At 43.1% G+C, this 23487-nt stretch overlaps 1 protein-coding gene across 2 annotated transcripts in view; it reads left to right on the top strand.

Moving 5' to 3' along the window:
* Positions 1-23487, top strand: part of DOCK1 (dedicator of cytokinesis 1) — a 242045-nt gene that overhangs the window by 215471 nt on the left and 3087 nt on the right. For both annotated transcript variants that reach the window (XM_056494592.1, XM_056494590.1), the window contains exons 48-51: positions 2293-2438; positions 5965-6163; positions 10669-10819; positions 14208-14353. In XM_056494592.1, the coding sequence (XP_056350567.1) occupies positions 2293-2438; positions 5965-6163; positions 10669-10819; positions 14208-14353 (642 nt within the window). The remainder of the gene's footprint in view (positions 1-2292; positions 2439-5964; positions 6164-10668; positions 10820-14207; positions 14354-23487) is intronic.

The following is a 23487-nucleotide window of genomic DNA, read 5'->3' on the forward strand; positions in this document are numbered from 1 at the left end:
TCAGGGAGGCTCTGCACAGAGGGGACAGCCAGGGGGTTGGGCTCTGGGAACAGGGACAGGAGACTTTTCCACCCTAAATAATTCTGGGATTCTGTCTATAGCAATGACATCTTTTTTTTTTTTTTATGGGGACACTGAGATCTTACAGGGAACATTGAACCCTTAACTGATGTTCTGTTTGTGGTCCTTCAAATCCCATCTTAGGAATTTATATATTCAGGAAAAATTTCAAGCAGTAATTTATTCCCAGGGAAAGCAGAAGTAATTAACATTAATGATACCTGCATGTCAGTCACTTCAGTAATATCCATGTCCATCATCAAGGAGATGACTGGAAAGTGGTGTTATCTCTAATTTCACTCTACCCACCAGTAAGAATTTTCAGGATTGATGGAGTTTTATCACTTCTGTCTTCCCTGTACAAGGCCAATTTACCAGCAGTTGACAGGGTGGAAAATATACCTGTAATTAAACAGCATGAGATTCTTATTTGTTGACTGCAAGAGTTCAATTATTTTATGCATATATCAGTTATTAATGACTGACAAAGCTTGGAGAAATATTCAGAACTCTGAAATTGTCTGAAACAAAAACTTTCATATATTTTCTTCTTAAGCTGGTGTCACTCTATAAATTGGCTCTCCTGATATTTTCTATAAAGTTTCTCTTCTTGGGTTTTTACTTTGGGTTTTTTGGCTTTTTATGAAGTCCATTTCATTGAAATATATTGACAGGGCAGTGACAAGGAAGGCAGAGATGGATTAAGAATTGTATGTAAAAAGATTGGGGTTTTTATATGGAAAAAGATTGGGGTTTTTATATGTAAAAAGATTGGGGTTTTTATATGGAAAAAGATTGGGGTTTTTATATGTAAAAAGATTGGGTTTTTTATATGGAAAAAGGTTTTTTAAAACAAAAATTAAAAAGATATAGAGATGCAAAAATGCATGGAAGTACCATTGGAACAAAGGAATTCTTGGGATATGCTCAGAATTTTACATCTGCCTGTGAGGAGATGTATAATATATATTTCTAAATATTTTCTAAATATATATAGAAATGAATATAAATAAATAATATATATAAATATATGTAAATATAAATATGGATGTTTCTAAATCTTTCTAGTTCTTTAGGTGGATTTCCTTTGGGACTTATTTCTTTGTTGGTAACAAGGTGTTGGTTGTTATTAATTTATTAGTGATAACATGATATATTGGTTGTTATTAATTTATTAATGGCACCAAGGAAGATAATGACACCTGGAAGAAAATCCACAGAACTGTCCCACGTTCCCTTTGGCATGTGGCTGTGGGGTTTTTTGGGATTGAACATTCAATTGTGGCATTTCTTGGCTGCAGCTGTGGGGTTTTTGGGGATTGAAAAATTAAGATGTGGCATTCCTTGGCACGTGGCTGTGGGGTTTTTTGGGGCTGCACACTAAGCTGTGGTTTCTGTGCAGCTGTAGGTTTTTGGGGTCGCACACTGAGTTTCTGTGCAGCTGTAGGTTTTTGGGGTCACACACTAAGTTTCTGTGCAGCTGTAGGTTTTTGGGGTCGCACACTGAGTTTCTGTGCAGCTGTAGGTTTTTGGGTCACACACTAAGTTGCTGTGCAGCTGTAGGTTTTTGGGGTCGCACACTGAGTCTCTGTGCAGCTGTAGGTTTTTGGGTCGCTCTCTCAGCTGTGCAGCTGTAGGTTTTGGGGTCACACACTCAGCTGTGCAGCTGTAGGTTTTTGGGGTCGCACACTGAGTTTCTGTGCAGCTGTAGGTTTTTGGGGTCACACACTAAGTTTCTGTGCAGCTGTAGGTTTTTGGGTCGCACTCTCAGCTGTGCAGCTGTAGGTTTTGGGTCTCACTCTCAGCTGTGCAGCTGTAGGTTTTTGGGGTCGCACACTAAGTTTCTGTGCAGCTGTAGGTTTTTGGGTCGCTCTCTCAGCTGTGCAGCTGTAGGTTTTGGGTCGCTCTCTCAGCTGTGCAGCTGTAGGTTTTGGGTCGCACTCTCAGCTGTGCAGCTGTAGGTTTTTGGGGTCGCACACTGAGCTGTGCAGCTGTAGGTTTTTGGGGTCGCTCTCTCAGCTGTGCAGCTGTAGGTTTTTGGGGTCGCACACTGAGTTTCTGTGCAGCTGTAGGTTTTGGGTCGCTCTCTCAGCTGTGCAGCTGTAGGTTTTTGGGGTTGCACACTAAGCTGTGGTTTCTGTGCAGCTGTAGGTTTTGGGTCGCTCTCTCAGCTGTGCAGCTGTATGTTTTGGGTCGCTCTCTCAGCTGTGTCTCTCCCTGTCTCTCCCGCAGCTCTCCAGCCCCGAGCAGCGGCGCGGCAGCCGGCCCCGCTCCATGGTGCGCTCCTTCACCATGCCCGCGGCGTCGCGCCCGCTCTCGGTGGCCTCGGTGTCGTCGCTCTCGTCGGACAGCACGCCCTCCCGGCCCGGCTCCGACGGGTGAGTGGGAGCCCCGGGCCAGGGAATGTCCCTGCAGCCCCCGGGGTCCGGGCGTGCTCGGCATCCCCGGCTGGCAGAGCTGGAAACGGCTGGGGGGGCTCACCTGGAGAAGGGTCCGTGCCCTAAAGGGATCCAGGAGAGCTGGAGAGGGATGGGATGGGATGGGATGGGATGGGATGGGATGGGATGGGATGGGATGGGATGGGATGGGATGGGATGGGATGGGATGGGATGGGATGGGATGGGATGGGATGGGATGGGATGGGATGGGATGGGATGGGATGGGATGGGATGGGATGGGATGGGATGGGATGGGATGGGATGGAGGGGCAGGACACAGGGAGTGGCTTCACTGCCAGGTAATGGGGTGGGTGGGATATTGGCAGGAATTGTCCCCTGGGAGGAGCTGGGATGGAATTCCCAGATTTGCTGTGGCTGCCCCTGGATCCCTGGCAGTGCCCAAGGCCAGGCTGGACATTTGAGCACGCTGGGATACTGGAAGGTGTCCCTGCTCCTGGTTCTGCATGAGTTTCAAGGTTCCTTCCATCCCAAACCATTCCATTAGTGACAGCCTAATATTGGCTAAAAAAGCCCAACCTACAGAGACATTTCTCTCAAGGTCTCTTGTTCTCTAAACTAGCTAAATACAGTTCTGCTCTTTTTTGCCCTCTAAGCATTCAAACAGCACCAAAATCCCCAAAGAGGATATCAATTGCCCTTTTCAGAGTATCCCAGTGTGTGAGTGCAGGAGGATGCTCTGGGTGTGCAGCCAGCCCTGGCCCAGAGCTCAGGGCAGGATTACCTGACTGCTCAATCACTGCTGCTCACTTTGGCTGCCACAGCAAAAGCTGCTTATGGCAAGATTGTACTTCAGCACTTATCAAGATATTTCACATGAGAACTGGGAATTCTGTTGATAAGCCCTGTCTCACAGTCACATCCCTCAAAGAACAAAATAATCTGTTTGCTGTCTGAGCTTTCCATGCAGCCTCAGAAGTCCCTTCTCTCTCTTCCTCCCCTCAGGCCCCCCTGTAATCCAGAAATGCAATAGTTTGACCACAGCAGCAGGTTTTTTAAAGCCTTCTGAAGGGTTCTGGTTTACAGGGATGTGCTGGGAACTCCTGTGCACCTTCAGAGGGGAGTTACTAACTGGCTAGAGACTAAGGGCATCAAGTAAAATTAAATCCAGCACCTAAGGACCAACAGGATGCTTGCCTTGATTACAAAGGGTTTATTTGGGCAGAGCTCAGCTCTCATTCCACTGCCCTCTGGAATGTTCTCACACATTGGTGTAAATTTGGGACAGCAGAAATCCTGAGTTTTAACTAATTCTGGACACAGTTGTCTTGCTGGAACTTGGGCAGAAACAACCATCCTAAGTAAGTGAGCAACGTTGTTTTATCTCAGAAAAAAAAAATCAGTTCTTTCCTTGCCTCTTTCTGGTTTTCCCTTCAAAATCTTTAAATGTACTTTAGTTTTTCACTGGGTATGATTTCCTTCAGGTTCACTTCTCAGCTGTCTTGTGGTAGGTGTCACATAGCAGTTTTTGAGGATCTGGGTCTTCTCAGGGTGTATTTTTACAAAGATCCCACAAAGATCACAGTGCAGCTCAGCTCCTGCTCTGAGCCCAGGGCAATAGAGGGAAATAGAGTGAACATCTCTTGTCACTGAGGAAGCCTGAAAATGCCCCTCATTTGTTTGATCAGTGAAGGAGGAGAAGAAAAAATCATACCATAATCATAATATAATAAATAAGAATATAAAAATATATATTATAAATATATATTTAAACATAAATATATATATTATATACTATATATAAATATATATAAATTAAATAAATAAATAATAAATAATACCATGAAAGACCTCAAAAATTCCAGTGGCTGTAAAATCATGTGGGTGGTTTGGCCCTGCTCACCTGGCAGAAGTTCCCTCCTGTTCTGCTGTAGTTGGTGGGGTTTATGGTCAGTTCTCCTCTTGTCTTTCCATGTCCACTCATAAATTAAATTTGAGAATGTAGATGAACTAAAAACAACTAAACATGAAGCTAAAGGAGTGTCTTACCCAAATCACCCAGTTTCTATTTAATGCAATTTCCAGCTCCTGCTGTGGAGCTTTTAAACAGCAAAGACTCAAAGCAGACTTTGACACAGGATGTGTTTTGCATCTCCTAATTCTCTGTATAAATAAAACTGAGTTTAAAAAAGGGCCTTGAGTTTATTCCCTGTTTAAAATGGGACTTAGAAATAGAAATGTGAGCACGTGCACTCAGTGGTTGGAAGCAGGAGAATCCTGGTGGGATTTGTCAGCTCTTGGCAATCCCAGAGTGCTTCCAGTTGGAGCACAGTGTGCTGACCCATTTTAGCCCAGATCCATTAATAATCCAAATAATTAATAGTGCTGATATAGTGCTTGGAAGGGAAGCAATTAATCATTGTCTGCAGGATGGGAATTCCTCTTGTAAATTTGCAGTTGGCCTCGGAGCTGCTGGCACCACCCAGCCCAAAATACCCAACTCAGGTACCTGAAAAGTCCTGGTGTTGGGAGAGCTGGGCTCTGCTCTGGGCTCTGCCACTGAAATTCTGAGTGGCCCTTTGTTGCCTTCTCTTTTCCCTGTCTGTAAAATGGGATGAATAAACTCAGTTTGCTCCCAGCCCATGGGATTCATTTGGGAAATGGCTCAGGGGCTGTTGCAGGTGCTGCCTGGAGCATCTTCCTATCAAATGAGCTGGTGTAGAGTGGAAACAACAACAAAAAATAACAATAATTTGGGATATTTCTGCTGGATATTGCTGCTAATAGTGGGGATTAGGATAATGTCACTGCAAATTCTCTGAAATATGGATACTCTGGAATTGCACAGCAAAGACTGTGGCCTGTACCTGCATGCACCCCATGGCATGAGAAATGCTTTTCAGGGCTAAAAGTGTCCTTCCTTGGGAATTTTTGGGTTGGTTTTGGTTTTGTAATGTGGTGGTTTGAGACAGTCTTAAAATCTGCCAGTGTGAAATTGTCAAGGTATAATCTTAATGGGTTTTTTTCATTCAAAATATAAAAATAAATCATAAAATACTTTGTGTAGCTAAGAGTTCTCCATGCCTGGGAGTGATGTCTCATCCCTGGATGTCTCATTCTATGGCCAGGTTGGAGCAGCCTGGGATAGTGGAAGGTGTCCCTGCCCATGGCAGGGCTGGGACTGGAGTTTCCAGGTGCCACAGCTTGGAGAGTGGCAGTACTGAATGAGAAACCCATTTTTTAAATGAAATTCAGGAGTTTGTGCAGCCAGAAACCAATAAATTTACTGCAGAGCAGGGAAACACTTCTCCAGCAGTTCTGCAGTAATTTTTATTATAAGACAATTATGATTGTTGTGACCTTCTGCCCCCTCCTTCTCCCTCTAATGAGTTTTTCTGGATTAGCAAAGCCTCATTAACTCAAGTGAGGCTTTGGGAAATATGTAAATAAAAATCAGTTGTTTTGAAAACAGCATTTTATTGATCTGAGCAACAACGTTTTCCTTTAGGTTCGTGCTGGAGCCCCTCCTGCCAAAAAAGATGCATTCTAGGTCACAAGATAAATTGGACAAGGATGACCTAGATAAAGATAAAAAGGAAAAGAAGAAGGAGAAGAGGAACAGCAAGCATCAAGAGATATTTGATAAAGAGTTTAAATCTACTGATATTTCTCTGCAGCAGGCTGAAGCAGTGATCCTTTCAGAAACGGTAACTTTATTAGCAAGGAAAGCTTTATCTAATTCTGAGCTGTGTTCTGTCTCTTTTGAAATCAAAATGTTGATTTTTACCATTTAGTTCCTTTGCAGAGCAGAAATAACTCAGAGGGGATATACCACAGTGTTAATATACATGCTAATGAATCCAAAATACAGATTTGATTTACACTGGGGGGGGAAGATCCTCTGAAAATCTTCACCCAAAGCTCTGTGTGACTATTTGATAAAGGAGCAGATGGCACAGCATAGCTGAAATCAATGCTGCCATCCCAGCAGCCTTTGGAATTGCTGCTTCCCAGTAGATGGGATGGATTTGCCCATATTTCACTGCAGGACAGTGCTTGGGATATTCCAAGGTCATTCCTGCATGTCCTTGAAGGGCTGTTTGGAGCAGAAAATCCTGAGCTGTTCCTGTGTGTAAGGATATTAAAACCAGGACATATCTCCCTTAAACCCTCTCTTCTTGGCTTAGATTTAATTCACTGGAACTGTCCTCAAGGCTTAGGTAACCTGAGAAGCTGGAGGTGGGAAATTGGAAGCAGGGATGTCTAAAGCTGGAGCAGGGAGAGTGTGAACTGACTGTGACCTCCAAATCTCTGCCTGGACACCTGTTAGGAGGCCAAGAGTTGAAAATTGCCTCTCAGAAATAAATGGAATGTTCTTTTCAAGATCTGCACAAGTACTTGTAGAGCTTTGCACTCAGCAGAGTCTTGTTGGTGCTGTGTCATTGACATTGGGGTTTGAAACAATTTCTGTCTCACCTGTGATAACTGGATCCTTTAATTCTTTCTGTTTGGTATTTAGAGAAAGATGTTATTTAATTGTTCAGCCACTTCCTCTGTTTTCTGGATTTTGCCCTCCTTTTCCACCTAGAGATGAGTTAATCTCTCACACATGTCTTGGGACGTCCTGTGCCCAGTCAGAAACTTCAGTAAAATCCTTTTTCCTTTGAAACCAATGAGTTTTTCCATTGGCTTCAGTAAGTCTGGCATGGTTTGATTAAGTGGAGATTCCTGCTGCCAGAGCCAGCCAGGTGAGCATCACTGCACAGGTTTCCACATCTGGTGGTTTTGCTGCTGTGCATTTCACTTTGCACCTTGCAGCAGTTGTGTTGTGGCTGACTCAGGACTGGCATCACCATGGCAGGATTCCACTGGCATCTCCCAGATCCCAAATGGATCAGCAGAGCTCGTGGGATGTCACAGAAGCAGCAAATTGTGTTTCAGGGCAGCTGGGAGGCATCCACTGATGTCACTGTGAGGTCATTGCCAGGGGTCTTGGACATTGGAAAAGCTTGATTGTGCCTGGAAAAATGGAAATTCTAGCTGGAAAAGAAGGCAAGATAACCCCTCAGGGCATATTCCCATTTGGCATCTGAGGAGCAAAAGTTCAGTGAAGCCCAACATGGTTTGACTCCAGTTTTTCCAGTCTTCCCAGTAAGGAGCTTTCAGTGGCTGACTGGCGTGAGCAATATTCCCCTGTTATGGACAGGGAGGGAAATTCAATGTCAGAACTGGTTACTTACAGTTACTTTGAGCTCCTTCAAGTCCACAGATCAATAATATGAAAAGGAGTTTGCTGTTGAGAGAAAAACTCTCCCTTTTCAGCCTCTGCAGAAGCCTTGATGAGCTCCAGGGTGACTGAGTCAATTTGGAATGTTTGGTGTGAGTGGGGTTCATTTCTAGGTGAAGCTGCAGAAACTCTTTTGAGATCAGTTTACACGAGTGCTTGCCCAATTCCCACTGCTGTCTTCTGGAATTTTGAACAGATAATATCAAGGATGAGTTTAAAGATAAAATTTGTCTTAAAATTTTTGTGTGCTGGAGGCATCCCCTGTTAATGATATGAAGGGAAATTTGGTAGGAATTCAGCTTTCCCAGTGTTCAACATTCATGTGCAAGTTCCCTTTTTAAGCTGAAATTACTCCCAAAGCACTTTTACCACTGTGCTCTATGAAGAAAAAGACATTTTGCTTTTCCCTACATTAAGAGCTTGGAAGAAGAAAGAAAATTGTTGGATTAAAAATGGAGAGGGAAGAAAAATAAGGATTGATTTAAAAAAAAAAACAAAAGAGTTGGGAGTACAGATTTGACTAGAAATAGAAATGAAACTTTAAAATTTTTCTAAAGTGCCATTTTAGTAATTAATACTTTTAGTTAACTACATTTTTTATTACAGATACTGGATTCACTCTGCTGAGAATTTCACAGCTCACTGTGCTGTCACTCATTCAATTAAAACATTTATTTGGTGAAGTTCTTAACAGATTCTTATTTCTGACTTTTGAAGTATTTGGGGATTTTACAGCAGAAGACAAATTTCCAGAGAATATCAAGTGGGAGGAATGCCAGTGGCCATCCCCATCTCTGCAGAGCTCCTGCTGCTCCTCCCAACAGTGATGCTGTCTAAAGAAATGAGTGTTTCCAGTCCTTCATGGGATCTTCTTTTTTCCAGTCAAATGAATCACCATGGAAGAACATGGAGAAATTCTAAAACTGCAGAATTATTTCATGGAGCTTTTAGATTTGCATGGAAAGGAGCATTCAGAGGCTGTTTGGTTGCATGGTTGAAATACTCTTCCCCAAATTTCACTGCACTCACCATGAGTTTATTGACTGATCAAACCTCAGGCCTTAATTACATAAAACAACAAAGATAAATTAAGCACTTGAGTATGTGCAGATGATCAGGAATATCTTCATGGTTTCCTAGAGATTTATTATCTTCTTTGAAGTATCACATCAGCTTCTTGGACATAAATTGTCCTTGTTAGAGCTTTGATCCAGGAGCTGGGAGCAGCCCCAGCTCTGAGGGCAGGTGGTTAACTGAGGGAATCAGAAGAGCAGGCTGTGGTATTGATCTGCTGGTGTCTGACAGCACTGCCCATTGATCTGCCCTTCGTTAGAGCAGAGAGATCAGCCATGGCTTCATTATGGATTGGTGGCTCCCAAGAGCTCCTGTTCCTCAGCAGGTCTGTGATCCATGGGCCAAGATTGTCAGTCACAGGAGTTCACATTTATTTCAGTCATTACAGAGGGGCTTAGCTTGGGGACCTGCCTCCAGTTGGTTTTTGGGGGCCTGACCCTCCTGGATTTTTGGGGACCTGCCTCCAGTTGGTTTTTGGGGACCTACCTTCACTTGGTTTTTGGGGACCTGCCTCCAGTTAGTTTTTGGGGACCTGCCTTCAGTTGGTTTTTGGGGACCTGCCTTCAGTTCATTTTTGGGGACCTGCCTTCAGTTCATTTTTGGGGACCTGCCTCCAGTTAGTTTTTGGGGACCTGCCTTCACTTGGTTTTTGGGGACCTGCCTCCAATTGGTTTTTGGGGGCCTGACCCTCCTTGGTTTTTGGGGACCTGCCTCCAGCTGGTTTTTCTCTCATTTCTGCCACGTTTCCCTCCCCAACTAACATGTTTTCCTTAGTTGCTTTTTTATAATTATCTGTCCCTGAAAAAGTTATTGCTTTGTTCATCTATTCTATTAAAAATATGCTTTAAAGGATGTGGAAAGGAGAAAACTTTGGAGTCTCTAGGATTTGATTTTTGTCATCAAAAAAATTTCTTAGAGGTCACCCTGAGGTCACCCTGAGGTCTGGATGAACTTTCCCAAAAAAAAAGATCCATACTTTTTGGTCATTCATTTGTTGTAGAAGGGTCTCACAGGCACAACTTTTGATGCTAAGCCTTTTAAGCTTTGTTTTCTGAAAAGAAAATTTCAGGTTTCTCCTTCCCACCATACTTCATAGAAACCCAAACATTGGGAAATGACAAAATCCTTTGAAAAGGCCTGGACTGCTGCTGGCACTTTCTGTTTTGTCCCAGTGCAGCACCTTGGAGTAATTCCTCTTTTAACTTCAGCCTGCTGCTCCATTTTCTGGGATCTATTTGAAATAAAATCTTCATTTTTTTCACTGTGATTCCTGTTACTATGGGGGTGGTGAATGGGGAAGTCAGTAGAGCTCAGAATTAAACTCAGTAAAAAGAATTGCCTTAACTAAAGCACGAGTTGCCCATCAGATTACAAATATCTTTTGAGGGTTCCTGATGGAAAATTTGAATGGATTATGAAGCAGCCAGAGGAAAAAAAAAAGAAAAAAAAAAAAAAAAAGAAAGAAAAAAAGAGATATTTCAATGAATTAAATATAAATGCTGTCAGGAGCCACCAATAAAGTGTTTCTGGACAGATGATGTCTTCATCAGAACAGAGCTGAACCTGCAAGTGGTTAAAGAGGTAAATTTTAACAGGAAAGTAGATCTGTGTGAGAAAAAATGAAGATTTAGAGTGCTTTTAATGTGCTGTGAGACTCTAAAGTTGCTGAGGTTACCAAACAAGTGTTTGGGGAATTAGCTCAGACAGCAGAGCAGGGTGTGGAGGGAAGGACCTGGAGCTGGGAATCACCAGCACTGGCTGTCAGCGCTGCCCTCATCCTGCTGAGCATCAGGGCACGGCACTGCAGCCCCGGCACTGATTTCTGCCTTCGTTCCTCCCCTGTGTGCCCAGATCAGCCCCCTGAGGCCGCAGAGACCCAAGAGCCAGGTGCTGAACGTGATGAGCGAGCGGCGGTTCTCCGTGTCCCCGGCGCCGCCCAGCTCCCAGCTGAGCCCGCCCCCCATCACCCCTCGGAGCAAGCTGGCCTTCAGCATCCAGCCCAGTAAGTGTCCTGCGAACCGTTCCCCTGCAGGTGCTGATGAATGTCCCGAGCCTTCCTTCACACCTTGGAGCATCACCCCACACCCTGCTTTCAGTTTCACCATCACCAGGGTGCTTCTTGCACTGGCTGTTTCTTACCCTCTTACCTGTGCCAGCAAAACTTAATTCAGTATTTTACAAAAGCAAGCAAAATTATGTCACTGAAACGGTTTCTTTTCAAGTAATCATTAACAATTAATTAGGTGTAGAGTTACAGTCAAAAATTCATGTTGTACTTGATCCCATATTGAGTGTTTTGGAGCATAAAGGCTTAAACAGCAATATTTTTTGTAATTGTACATTAAAAAAACTTCTCTTTGATATGTTGTGAGTACAAGCCAGAAGGGAAAATAAAGGTCAGGCTTTTGGAAGTAGTTTTTGTTTGACACTGACATCTATCAGTCAGCTTTTCTGTAAATTATCATCTGTTTGCTTCAGTCTGCAGCAAACCCTGTTGCAGAACTGGGTGGAATCCAACACCTATCTCTTTCCCAGTGCTCTTTCCCAAAACCTGTTACTCAGAGTTTGCAGCTGCCAGCATGTGACAAAAAAGCCAAAAAAAAGATCATTTTGATACATGTACCCAAATCCTACTCCAGTGGTCAAGAGTTCAGTGTTAGTAAGGAGGAGAAGACGTGATCAGTCTTCAGAAAAAAAATCTTGTTCCATCAAGGTCGCTGTTTTATTTACTGATTTTGGTACTTGAAAACTTTTTATCTTAAATAGTCAGACACACAAAGTAAATATTTTGATTACAATGAACCTTTAACTCTAATCTTTCTTTACAATTTTATAGCAAGAAACTACCAGAATGCTAAAAACTGGGAATACATGGAACTAGAGCCTATATTCTCCTGCAAAAGATATTTTAATTGGGTTTTTTGTTCATGTGTACATTTTATTAACACTTAATTTGATTTCTTTCTTTAGAAAATATCTGAAGGTACCAGGCATTTCTGAGAATATTTTTGTGCTAGAGATTGGTGGGTGTTACACAAAATAAGATCAGCTTATTGCACTGGTCCAGAATCATTTCAGGAATTACAGTGATAAAATCTTTTTAGGAATTCCAGGGATAAAGAAGTTCTTTCAGAGCCCAAATTGGCTAAAAACAGTTAATGGGTTGCTAAGCAATCCTGGCTGCCTGTTAGCTGGCACTTTAGGAGAAAGGAGTGTAAAATGTGATCATTAGGGTAAGATAGAAAAAGGGTCCCTTAACTGATCCTTTGCCAGCTCCAAAATCATCCCAGTGGCACATGTCCAGCAAGGAATACATAATCAGAGCACACTCATCCTGAATAATGAATTTCATTGAATAATGGGAGCACAGCAGAAATTTGGGGGAATTATTTGTATAGTGACCATCTTAGGGGGGGTTTAGTTCAGCTGAGGAAATGAACAGTTCTGCAGCAAATAGATTTTCTTGGGACAACACTGAAAATTGATGAAACTTTGGTTCAGAGTAGGTATTCCCTGAATTCTGGGAAAGATCAGAGATTTGAGCAAACCTTTGTTTTTCAGGGTAGAACCTTGTTGTTGCATTAAACAGTTGCCAGATAAATGCAAACACGTCGCTCGTGTATTTTATGAACTCTTCCCATGGGTGGAAATGCTCCTCAGTGAAGTCAGAAGTTTTATCATGGAAGAAGTTAAATCTTGTTAGTTGAAAAAATACCACAAAGAATGCAAAGCTGAAGTGTTCAGGGGAGTTAAATTTCTTTATTTATGGGAAATTGTGTTTATTCCACTCAGTTTCCCAATGAATGTCTACAAACAGCCTTAAAAACATGGGTTGTTTCTGGTAAATATGGGAAGTTTTCTCTTTCCAAAGCAGAATTCAAGGTTTTGCTAAACCTCTAACAAAAGAAAATGCTATTTCTCTGTATTATCCTAAACTGCATGGAAAATCCAACCAAAAAATCCAGATATAAATATATTTAGCTAAAATAGAGGTGTTTAGTAGTGGGGGAGATGTGCAAGACCTGTGCCAAGGAGTTGTTTTGTGAAATAAAGATCTCAAGATTCCTGAGTTCTTTAGAATAGTTGGGGAATTCATTCCCAGCATCAGTCTTTAGTTTCAAATGCAAAACATGGTTTTCCAGCTGCAGTTTCATTCCATGAGCTGAGCAGAAGGAGATTCCCATGGAGATCCAGAAAGGAAGCTCTTAGGAATGTCTGGGGAAGGAGAAATCCTCTCTGTAGAAAGGGAAGGATAAAAAACAGGAGCAATGGAAAAAGCAATGAGTGGACAAACAACATTTTTCAGCCTAATGGAGAGGAAGCCACTGAAAATGTGAAGTCCCAGGATGGAAAATAACCTGTTTTTCAGAGTAGTCAAGAGTTCAGGTGGAAGGATGAGAAGTAAAATTACAGTTTTCAGTGATAAATCAATAGAGCCACCTTAGAGTTAAATCGTGTTGTGAGAGGACATTTTACAGAATAATAAAATCACATTTTTAATAAAATATTGATATGAGCCTTGCAATAAAAACATCTGCATAAACAAGTCCTCTCTTGTTTCACAAATCACCCCAGTAAAATGAAATAGAAATCACCTTTTTTTTATTTTCCTGAATAAAATTCCCTCATTTATAAAAGAAGCATTTCAGTTCCTTATCTCGTAGAGATCACAGTGGATTTTATTAAAATGGCTAAATTCAAATGAGTGTATTAAATAACTGAATTACCCTGAAATACACCATGGGGGGATTTCTCCCCAAAAACCTATGTATCACTCAGGCCTCAATAAACTTTATTGTCCCTCAGGCTATTTGCCTCTCCAGCACATACCTGGGAGGATTTATCTGCTAAGAAAAGGGAATTTTCTACCCAGCAAACAGGAATAATAAATGTTTGGTACATTCTTGTGCATGATTTTATTTACTCAACAACTAATGGCTGCTCATTTGTTATAGTTACCTGAAGCCTGAAAGTTTCTGAGAGAGGTGTACTTAATTCCAGGCTTTCATTTGTGCATTTTATTAACAGGGAGCTTTTATTTTACTGGGGGAAAGTCAGTAAAACTTAGCCAGATGATATTTTCTTCATGCACTTTGCAAAACTTTTATTGTGTTTTAATGTACAAGGGGAGCTTGAAGGTGGGGAAAATTATATTTTCTAAGCTATGAATATTTTGGTGGGAAATATGAAACAAAAATTATGTTTTTATTGAAATCAGGGTGTTGTTGAAGTATTTTGAGGGCATTTTAAAGTGAGTCAAGGCCAGGTTGGACAGGGCTTGGAGCAGCCTGGGATAGTGGAAGGTGCCCATGGGTCCCTCCCAACCCAGAGCAGTGTGGAATTGCAGGGTTCAGCTGCTGGCAGAGTTAACCCAGAGTTGTTTTTTGCAGATCTGGAGCTGAATGGGATGTCCAGCTCTGACATCCCCGACGTTCCCCCTCCTCTGCCCCTCAAAGGAAGCACGGCCGACTACGGGAACCTCCTGGAGAGCCAGGACCTGCTCAGCCCCACCACGTCCCCCCCTGCCCAGCAGAGGGTGAGTGCCTGCTGTCCTGATTTAAGGACAGGTGTCTGCCAAGAAAGGCAGAAGACTCTCTTTAAAATGGAGAATGTGAACCCCCTCCCTCCAAATTATTATAATTTTGAAATGAAGGGGCTCTCAGGCAAAGAGATGGGAATTAGGAATAACAGTTCTTGACTAGGAAAATTAAAATAGCAATGCAGTATTACACAGAACAATCCCAGCCCTGCCAGAGTCAGAATCCAAGCTGACACCCGTCAGTCAGTCAGGGTGTTGGCACAGTCCCATTCAATGGTGGCTGCATCCTCCTGCAGGGGCAGATGTGGTTCAGCTGGAGCAGTGCTCCTGGAGAAGGTGCAGTTTCCTCTGAAGCTCCAGGGATGATGTGGAAAGGTCTGGCTTTCCTCTGGAATCCAGTGGAAAGAAGGTTCCTTGGTGTCCCAAATGTCAGTTTTGATCTGGGTAGGAAAGGCTTGGCTCCTCCCCTGGCTGGAGCATCTCCCATGGGATGATGGAATTTTATCAGTCATGCCCTGGGACTCACTGGCCATTAACAGGAGATATCTCCTGGAGGGAGGATGGGCTGTGGGATGATAAAGATGATTGCCCAGCTGCTTTTAACACATGGCCCATTAACAGGAGATATCCCCACAGAGATAAGGTCACTGCCCCACCTGGTTTTAACAAATATTAATAGAATATACACCCCTGGTCACATCCTGCATTGCAACCCAGGACACAAGGGAATGATCCCTTCTGCAGGTTTCTGTTCCCTGAGCCATCCCAGGGGAGCTGGAATCCTGCTCCTGCATCCCTCAGCTGGCCCAGAGGGCTCTGCAGAGTCAGGAGTGTGAGCATCCAGCTGCAGGAAAGTTGGATCTATTCTGGGAATTCCAAGCCTCATGTTGTCAGGTTTGTTGGGCAGGGAGCTGTAAGCAGCAGGAGCAGCAAATTGGATTTAAAACCTTTCAGTCCTGTGTCAGGAAAGGAAATAAAACATGAACCTGCCACCTTCCCTTCCTGCAGCTCTGCTCTGCCAGTGTTCAGTCACCACTCATTGATTTCCTTGAGGCAAACCCATGTCCCCTTTGAGCAAGGAGCTCAGAAACTCTGCATCAACAACAGGGTTTGCAGCTTTCTGAGGAAAATTCACATTTTCAGCTTTGTTTCCTGTAGCTGGAAGCTTTTAAAAAGAATGTGATCCTTTTCTTTAAAGCAGCACTTCTGAGAAATCCCTTTTATTTTCTTTATGGGCAAAACAAGACATTTAAAGGGGTCTGGAGGGTTGATCCTGGCTGGTGCCCACTGAAGATGCTCCATCACTCCCCTCCTGAGCTGGGCAGAGAGAAAATGTAATGAAAGTCTCATGGGCTGAGATAAGGACAGGGAGAGATCATTCACCCCTTGCCCTCAAAACAGGTTTGACTTTGGGAAATTAATTTATTACCAATCAAATCAGAGTAGGGCAGTGACACCCCACAAAGTCACAAGTTTTCTTTGACTTTCAAATGCTGAATTTTGACTGAACTGTTTTGTGGAAAGCTTCCCAGTGGAATTAATCCCTTTTTGTTTGCAGAGGTCATCCAGGATTTTCCTCTGAAGTTCACTATCCCAGTGAAATTCTGTTCAGTAATTTGCTTTCCAGCAAATTTCATGGCAGCAGAAAGCATTTCTAATCTCAAAGAGGAAGAGTCAGGCAGGAGTTTGGTTTGACTGGGAATAGTTGTGTTTAACACAGCTTGTCCCAGTGCATGAGTCCAGCTTTTCCATGGTTGAAATTGTGCCTTTGTTGTTACAGGAATTGTCTTTTTTTGAAATGCTTTACAATTTCAGGTTGAAGAGTAAAAAAAAAAAACCCAAACAGGTGTAGAAGTAACTTCAGGAGTGTGAATAGAGATATTCAAAACACCATGTTCTACTCTTTATTTGCATATACTGAAAAATTCTCTATTCCCATCCTCTGTTCCATAGCTGTTCCCCATGGCTGGATCACTTTAGTCAATATTTTCATTTTTCCTCTCATTTCCATCAAACTTTACTGCACTTCTAACCTTATAACCCATTTCCCCAGCTCCTGTCTCAGGGGCCAGCTCTCATTTGTCCTGAATACAGACCTCTAAGTGGAAAATTACAGAATGTACAGCAGGGCTGCCAGGAGTTTTGTCTAAGGAATCCATCTTCAGGAAGAAAGCTGAAAAATTCACATTAGGATTCACATTTCTTCAACTCCTTCCTGCATAAACTCCACAGTAGTAAATTCATTTTGTGTGATGTACTGTAATGTTTAGGCTATGGTAGTAGCTCAGGATTACTAAAATGAGTTCAGTTTTTAGCTAAAAAGTATTAAACAATGTTAAGAAATAAAATCCTGGCAGCTAGGGTTTTTTTTTTTTCCTGATTGATGAGGATTTTGGAAGGGGTTTCCACTCTGGGGATAGATGTTTTTATTTACTGTACAACTCCCAAATGCCATGGGGGTGTGGTTTTGGGAGCCCAGACCTGAGATAACTCAGCCTGACTTGCTCTGTGACCTTGTGCAGCTCCTGTACCTGCCACAAGCAGCATTTCCACATCATTAAATGGGAGTTCATAAATATACTACCAGTATGCTCCCGTGGTTTTTTACAAAGTTTTATTCAGCTCTTAATATTTCTGCTCTTTCCAGTCTTGATTGCTCAAGCTCTTCTCATTTTCTTTACTGCATTTTGTCTCTGTAGGAAAAGACTCCATTTTTTAACATCTGGTGTTGAAGGGCATCAGGATTTAATAGCTAAGAAATGCAATCAGATACAGGCTACATCTTCTTATGTAACTGCCCAACATTCTCTTCAGCATCTGTACTTTTATAAGCTTTCCAAGACCATGGAATGTGGTTTCAAAGCAGATCTGTCCCAGAGCCACCTGTCCTGTGCAGGGCCAGCACTGGGACTGGCTGGTCCTTGCAGGTCCCCTCCACCTCAGCAGAATCTGTGATTCTATATTAGGTTTAGAATTGATTTTGGAGAAGGTTTCTAATCTTCAAACAGTCACTCTGTGCCTTTATTTCATCAGGCTGCTAGGAAGGAAGCTTTTAAAGAACATCAAGAAAATGAGCAGTGCTGGACATGAAAGATCAGATGGGGAAATTCTCATTGCTGCCATGATTAAATCCCACTCCACAGTTTTAATGACTTATGTTTCATGGGTCAAATAGCTCCATAATTCATAACTGGATAATTCTCTGCCTGGTAAACTGATGATCTTTTAAATTACACTGCTGTTGTATCAGTGAAGAAAAATCAGTAAAACCTATTAGAGATAAGATTATCTGAGTAGCTTTTAAACTGGAAATATCTCCTCGTGTGAGGAATGATTGTGTTTTTCACTCTGGTTGTCTTGCAGTGGGTTATGAAAGGCAGGAAAAGTGCTGTAGTGAACTCAAAAGCAGGCAGCCAGAAAGGGATCAGATGCTCCAAGTCAAACTGCAGGCAGTAATGTCATTTATGAGGCAGCAATCTCAAATATTCAGAGTCCAGTGTTACCTTGCTCTACCTGAAGTCTTTAATCCAGGTGATCACCTCATTATCATTTCCTGATTGTCCCTTACTCCTTGTTAGCTCTGAGACCCTTGTAGATATTTTCTTGCTCCCTGTGATTTGTTCTGCTAAAAATGTCCTTAATAATATATGGGAACATAAAAAAAGAGAAGAAATCTACGACTCCTGCAAGGATTATTATTACATCAAGGGATTCCTTTAGGCACTTATCATTCTTTATGGGTTCATCCTCACCCTTGCATACAAATCAAGCTCCTGCTTAGTATTCAGAGCAGGGAAGGAGCTCAAAGAAAATAGACAAAGGAGCACTTGGGTTGCTAATATTGGCTATAACACTTCCTAAGCATGGGATAATGGTTGGGATGGGAACATCTCCATCAATCCAGCACAGGTGGGACGAGGATGGCTGAAGCCTGTAAGGAGCAGAACAGCCTTGGCTTGACTCTGCTGTATGGGGATTATTCTGGTTGCTTATTGGGGTATAACAGGATGATATATTCAGATACAACACACAAAAGGCACAACCAGGGGGATTTTCCATGTGTTGCAATGCAGGTGCTGCAATACTGGAAATTCTCTCTTGTATCAGCTGCAGTGAGCAAAAATTGACCTTAAAGACTTCAGCAAATGCATTGTGCTCATGTGGACAGGGACAGAGAGGCGGGAACTGCAGCTGGAGCTGTGGGGGAGCAGGAATTAGGGAGCACAGCTGGAGGGGTTGCAGCAGCATCCTACAGCTCCTCCCTGATCCCTGCTGGCTGTGAGCAGGGCCAGGAGCCAGGGAGTGGCTGGAGCTGGGCCAGGGGGTTCAGGGTGGCTATCAGGAAAAGATTCCATCCCCACAGTGCTGGCACTGCCCAGGCTCCCCAGGGAATGGGCACAGCCCCAGAGCTCCAGGAGTTTGGACAATGTGCCCAGAAGAAAAAAAAAATAAATTAAAATGCAGAGTTTATTTGCCATCTGATCATTATTTTTGCCTGCTGGGGATGGGAAACCTTGCAAGCCCTTCCTCCTGTGCCAGTCCCTCACTCTTTGGTGAGTTAAGATGTTGCTGAGCAAAGAGTTTCTGAAGAATTCATTTACTTTTTAATAAGTCTCCAAGTCAATGGACTGCCACTGCTTTTTACAGGATTTGGAGTGAAATCTGTGTCCTGCTGTCTGCCCAGACATGTGTCTGGTGCTGATTTAGTTTAGGGAGTTGCTGTCCTGCTGTCCACAGGATCAGGCCATGGTTTGGGCCATGCTGATGTGCTGGTCAATCTCTCTAGCAGCACCTGGGCCTTCAGGGAGGAGTTCAGGGTCAGTCTGGAGTCTAAAGCTAATTCTGAGTGTTCTGCTCATCCCTCCTGAGGTCTGTTTGTGCACACACTGGAGCAGGGAGGCAGCACTGGGGAAATGGAGTTATCATCCAGAAATACTGATGGTATTCATGGTGTCCCATGGAGAAATGTGCTTCCACAGAGGGAGAGTGGCCTTAGCTGTGCTCCAGCAGAGCTGTCACACTCCAGGAGCCAGGGAGGGGTGCAGACCCCTGGCAGGTCCAGCTCTGCCCTCATCCACTGCCACTGTCCCCTGCAGGATCATCCCCCAGGCAGGAGCCTGCCAGAAATCATGGGGCAAGTCACAGAATCACCAAACAGTTTGGGTTGGGAGGGACCTTAAATCCCACCCAGTGCCACCCCTGCCATGGCAGGGACACTTTCACTGTCCCAGTGCTCCAGCCCCAGTGTCCAGCCTGGCCTTGGGCACTGCCAGGGATCCAGGGGCAGCCACAGCAAATCTGGGAATTCCATCCCATCCCGCCCAGGGAACAATTCCTGCCCAATGTCCCATCTAAACCCACTCTCCTTCAGCTTAGAGCCATTCCCTGTGTCCTGTCCCTCCATCCCCTGTCCCCAGTCCCTCTCCAGCTCTCCTGGAGTCCCTTTAGACCCTGGAAGGGCTCTGAGCCCTCCCTGGATCCTTCTCCTCTCCAGTGAGCACCCCCAGCTCTCCAGCCTGTCCCAGAGCAGGGGAGCCCCTTTGATCTGCTCTAACACTGACCTGCAGCAATTCAGGTTCCCCATTTTGTTTGTGAGGGGCTCAGGGGTGGGATCACACCAAGAGCATCTCTGCAGAACCCTTCAAATCCCCCTGGCTGATCCAGTGCACTGAGCCAGGGCTGTGCCAGAGAGGCAGATGAGACTCTGATAGCTGATGGATGAACCAGGGGCTAAACAGTCCTTTCACATCAGTTACCTGCTGGATTTTGCACAGAACTTTGCTCCCTGGGTCAAGCAGCCAATTAGCTTAAACTGTCTGTAATTTGGCTGCCATTAGTGGAGTTGGGCTGTTCTCCCTGCTGGCTCTCTCACAGTGGCAGAGTTACTCTGCCAGAGCCTCACACTCAAATGTTATTTTTCATTGCAGACATGAAATAACCTCCTTGTTGTCAGGCACCTCAGTTCTGGGCTGAAGGAACAACTCAGTGAAAGCATTTCACAGTCCTGGGCGTGATGGTCTATTTACATCCCATTTCTGCTGCTTCTGACCTAATTAGATCCCTTAATCCAAACCAGAAGTGCTTCTCACTGGATCTCCAGAGCATGTCCTGGGGATGACCACTGAATTTCAAACAAAAAGAGTTCCTTGCACAGGAGGAAATCTCCTGCAGTGCCACAAGGACCCTTCTGGACAATCAAATTCTGTTTCATTTTTTTCTAGTTGTTTCTTTTAACAGTATTCTCTGAATGAAAAACAACTCGTCTCTCATTCTGCTGCTTCAGAGTAGCAAAAAAAAAAAAAAAAAATTCATTTTCTCATCTTCTGTAATTGATTTTTACTACATCCTGAGCACGCCTGGTGTGGTGCAGTTTGTATCTCCCTGTAAGAGAATGCAGACAAATGTTTTTAAACTTGATTTTTTTCTGTATCAGGGATAGAAAAAAAAAAAAAGCAGCAAACAAATGGGAGCAATTTCATGTCTGAAGCAGAAGGAACAGATTGTTTCTGTGTTGCAGATGTGCCTTTTACATAAGGTTCCTACTTCCCCTGAGGTACCCCTGAGTCAAGGATTCTGCCCAAAATAGGTTGGGATGTGAAGCAGCAGCTTCTGTCAGTTTGTCAGGAAGGAAAGGGAAGAGTCAGGTTCACAATTACCCACCGAGATATAAACACAAACCCTGCAAAGAGAGTCTTAATTAAATACAAAATCAAGGCAAACTCTATTTTTATTGCAAAGTTTCTAAGGGGAAGTGCAGCAAAAATGAACTTTATACACTCAATAATGATTTTTGTGAGTGTGGTGTTAAAGAGAGGGAGGAAATGTGGTTGAATTTCTTTTGTCCTGGGATAAAAAGAAGGAGGGATCAGTGGTGCTTTGGAGTTGCCCCAGCTCCATAATTTAATGTTTTGTCTTGCAAAATTCCCAACAATGCTGCCCCAACCAGCCTTACACATCCTACTTAATATATTCATTGGGAGCTCATTATATAAATGAGCATGTGCTAAATTTATCCGACTTTCTAATGGAAATTGTAAATTCAATTACAATAATTATCTACCTATCTCTGCTATTTCTTTCTGCCTAATTTGCTTGCAGAATCTGAGCTCGGGTAGGTTTTGAGCTTGTTATTTATAGCATATATATTTAGCTTCTTCTCATTGTATTTGCATTGTCTGTGCTTTTCAGAACCAGGTTTTCAGGGCTGATTTGATTGTTCTCTGATCAATATGAAGGGGCTCATTTGGTTGAGAAATGCCTTTGATCTAATTGAATTGAGAATTATTGCCAATAGAGTGTTATTTAAATTCAAAATGGATTTGCACAAATGATGCTATCAGCAGAGTTGGATTTTTTTTTTTTTCCTGGTGATGAATATGAAGTTAAAGAGAGCAAAACAGAGAGGAAAGTTTTATATTTTCTGCTGGTTTTGAGGGGCACGTGGTTAATGGAGCTGGAAGGGAATGTCAGCTCTGTGAGATGCTGGATGTTCTGGAGACCACCAGCATTTCCCAGAGCTTTCCCAGAGCCCTTGCCTGTAATTCAGCAAGTTTTCAAAGGTTTTGGAATATTCAGATCACAAGTGACACTTATTCATGTGCCTGAGCAGGAATTCAGGAGTTAACACTCAGGTGCCAAGTTAAGAAGGGGATTTGCTCAGGTAGAGGAAATTTTTAATGGTTCTGGCTGAAACACTTCAGAGGCAGATCAGCAATGGCATTTTAATTAAAAACCAAACTAAATCTTCAGTTTTGCATGCAGTAAAAAATGAAATTCTTATTTTATCTGCCTTTCATATTAATCTTGACTCAGAGATCATCATGTCCCACTGGAAGTCAGGAATAAGTAATGCCCATTTGGAGCCTGCTGTGGAAAATCATGGGAGGAATGAGGGAAGGTGTAAAATGGATTGGAAAGTGGTGCTGTCCAGGAAAGAGATTCCAGCAAAGATCCAGCCTGCCTGGCTCAGCCAGTTTGCATTCCAGCTTCCTTCTCAGTCTGTGATCAGTGAAACTGTCTGGTGAAATCTCAGATTTGTAACTCCATGCTGGCTTCAAACCTGCTTGGGAGAGTTATTTATTTACCCTAGAGGTTGTTTTTCTTCTACTCTTCCTCCTCTCTGAAAACTCGCAGTCAGGAGGTTGCAGGAGCTGCTCTGAGCAGAGGAGGGACTGGGATGTCCTGGATCACCCTGAACCTCTCTTCTTTCAGGGAGAGCATCCTTGGATAGCCTTGAAAAGGAAAGTTTTGGTTCCATGCACTTCCCTGGGGTTTCTCAGTTGTTCAAGTATCAGGATCTTCCTGATCCTGACAAACATCAGGAATTTTGCCCAGCACTGAGGCATTGCAGGTGCTTGGGCTGTTTTTGCAGAGGTGACCAAGAATTTGGGCAGAGCTGTGCCTGTGTGGAACCAGCAGCTGCTGCTGGGCTGGGGGAGGCAGGACAGGAACAAACAACTGGAAAAGCAAAGGCAGAGCAGCACTGATGAGCTGTGACACTGCAGCACAGCCCCTGGGAAAGCTGTGCTGCCTGCACAGCCCAAACCTGGGAAAAGCTGCCTGCAAGTGCAGAGGGCTCCAGCTCTTCCTGCAACAGATTTTATCATTTGTATGTTTCAACGTTAGGGAAAAAAAGTCTTAATTTCCATAATGGCTTTTTTAATTTGTCCAATTAGCTGGTGATTCTAACTGGGGATGCTCTTCTGTTGTGAGATATGTAAAGTGATTTAAAATAAGTGTATTTGAACCTTCTGCATTTATGTTCAGAGTATTTTAATTATAACTGTGTGTGTAATAGTAAATTGCGAGTTACTTACCTCTCTAAATGATTTTAAATTGTTTCTTTTTTGTTTTTTTGTTTAAATATTTCTGTTCTAACTGTTCAAAATCCAAAACATAATGGAGAAGCAATGAAGCCATTGCTTCAGCTTGGTTTTTAAGCTCTGAGTGCCTAGAGGCTGAGGGCAATCGATACAGACCAAGAAATCAATATCCTATCATGATATAAAGTGGGGAATTATAAACTTCTCCAGTGCTTTCAAAAGATTTTTTCCTTAAAGATTGAGCTAATTAATCCTGAACTCTTGAGAGAGTTTTGGTTTTTTTCACTGTCAAAAGTGAAAGTTATATTT

Source organism: Oenanthe melanoleuca, chromosome 6 (genome assembly GCF_029582105.1).
Source record: "Oenanthe melanoleuca isolate GR-GAL-2019-014 chromosome 6, OMel1.0, whole genome shotgun sequence".
NCBI classification, from domain to species: domain Eukaryota; kingdom Metazoa; phylum Chordata; class Aves; order Passeriformes; family Muscicapidae; genus Oenanthe; species Oenanthe melanoleuca.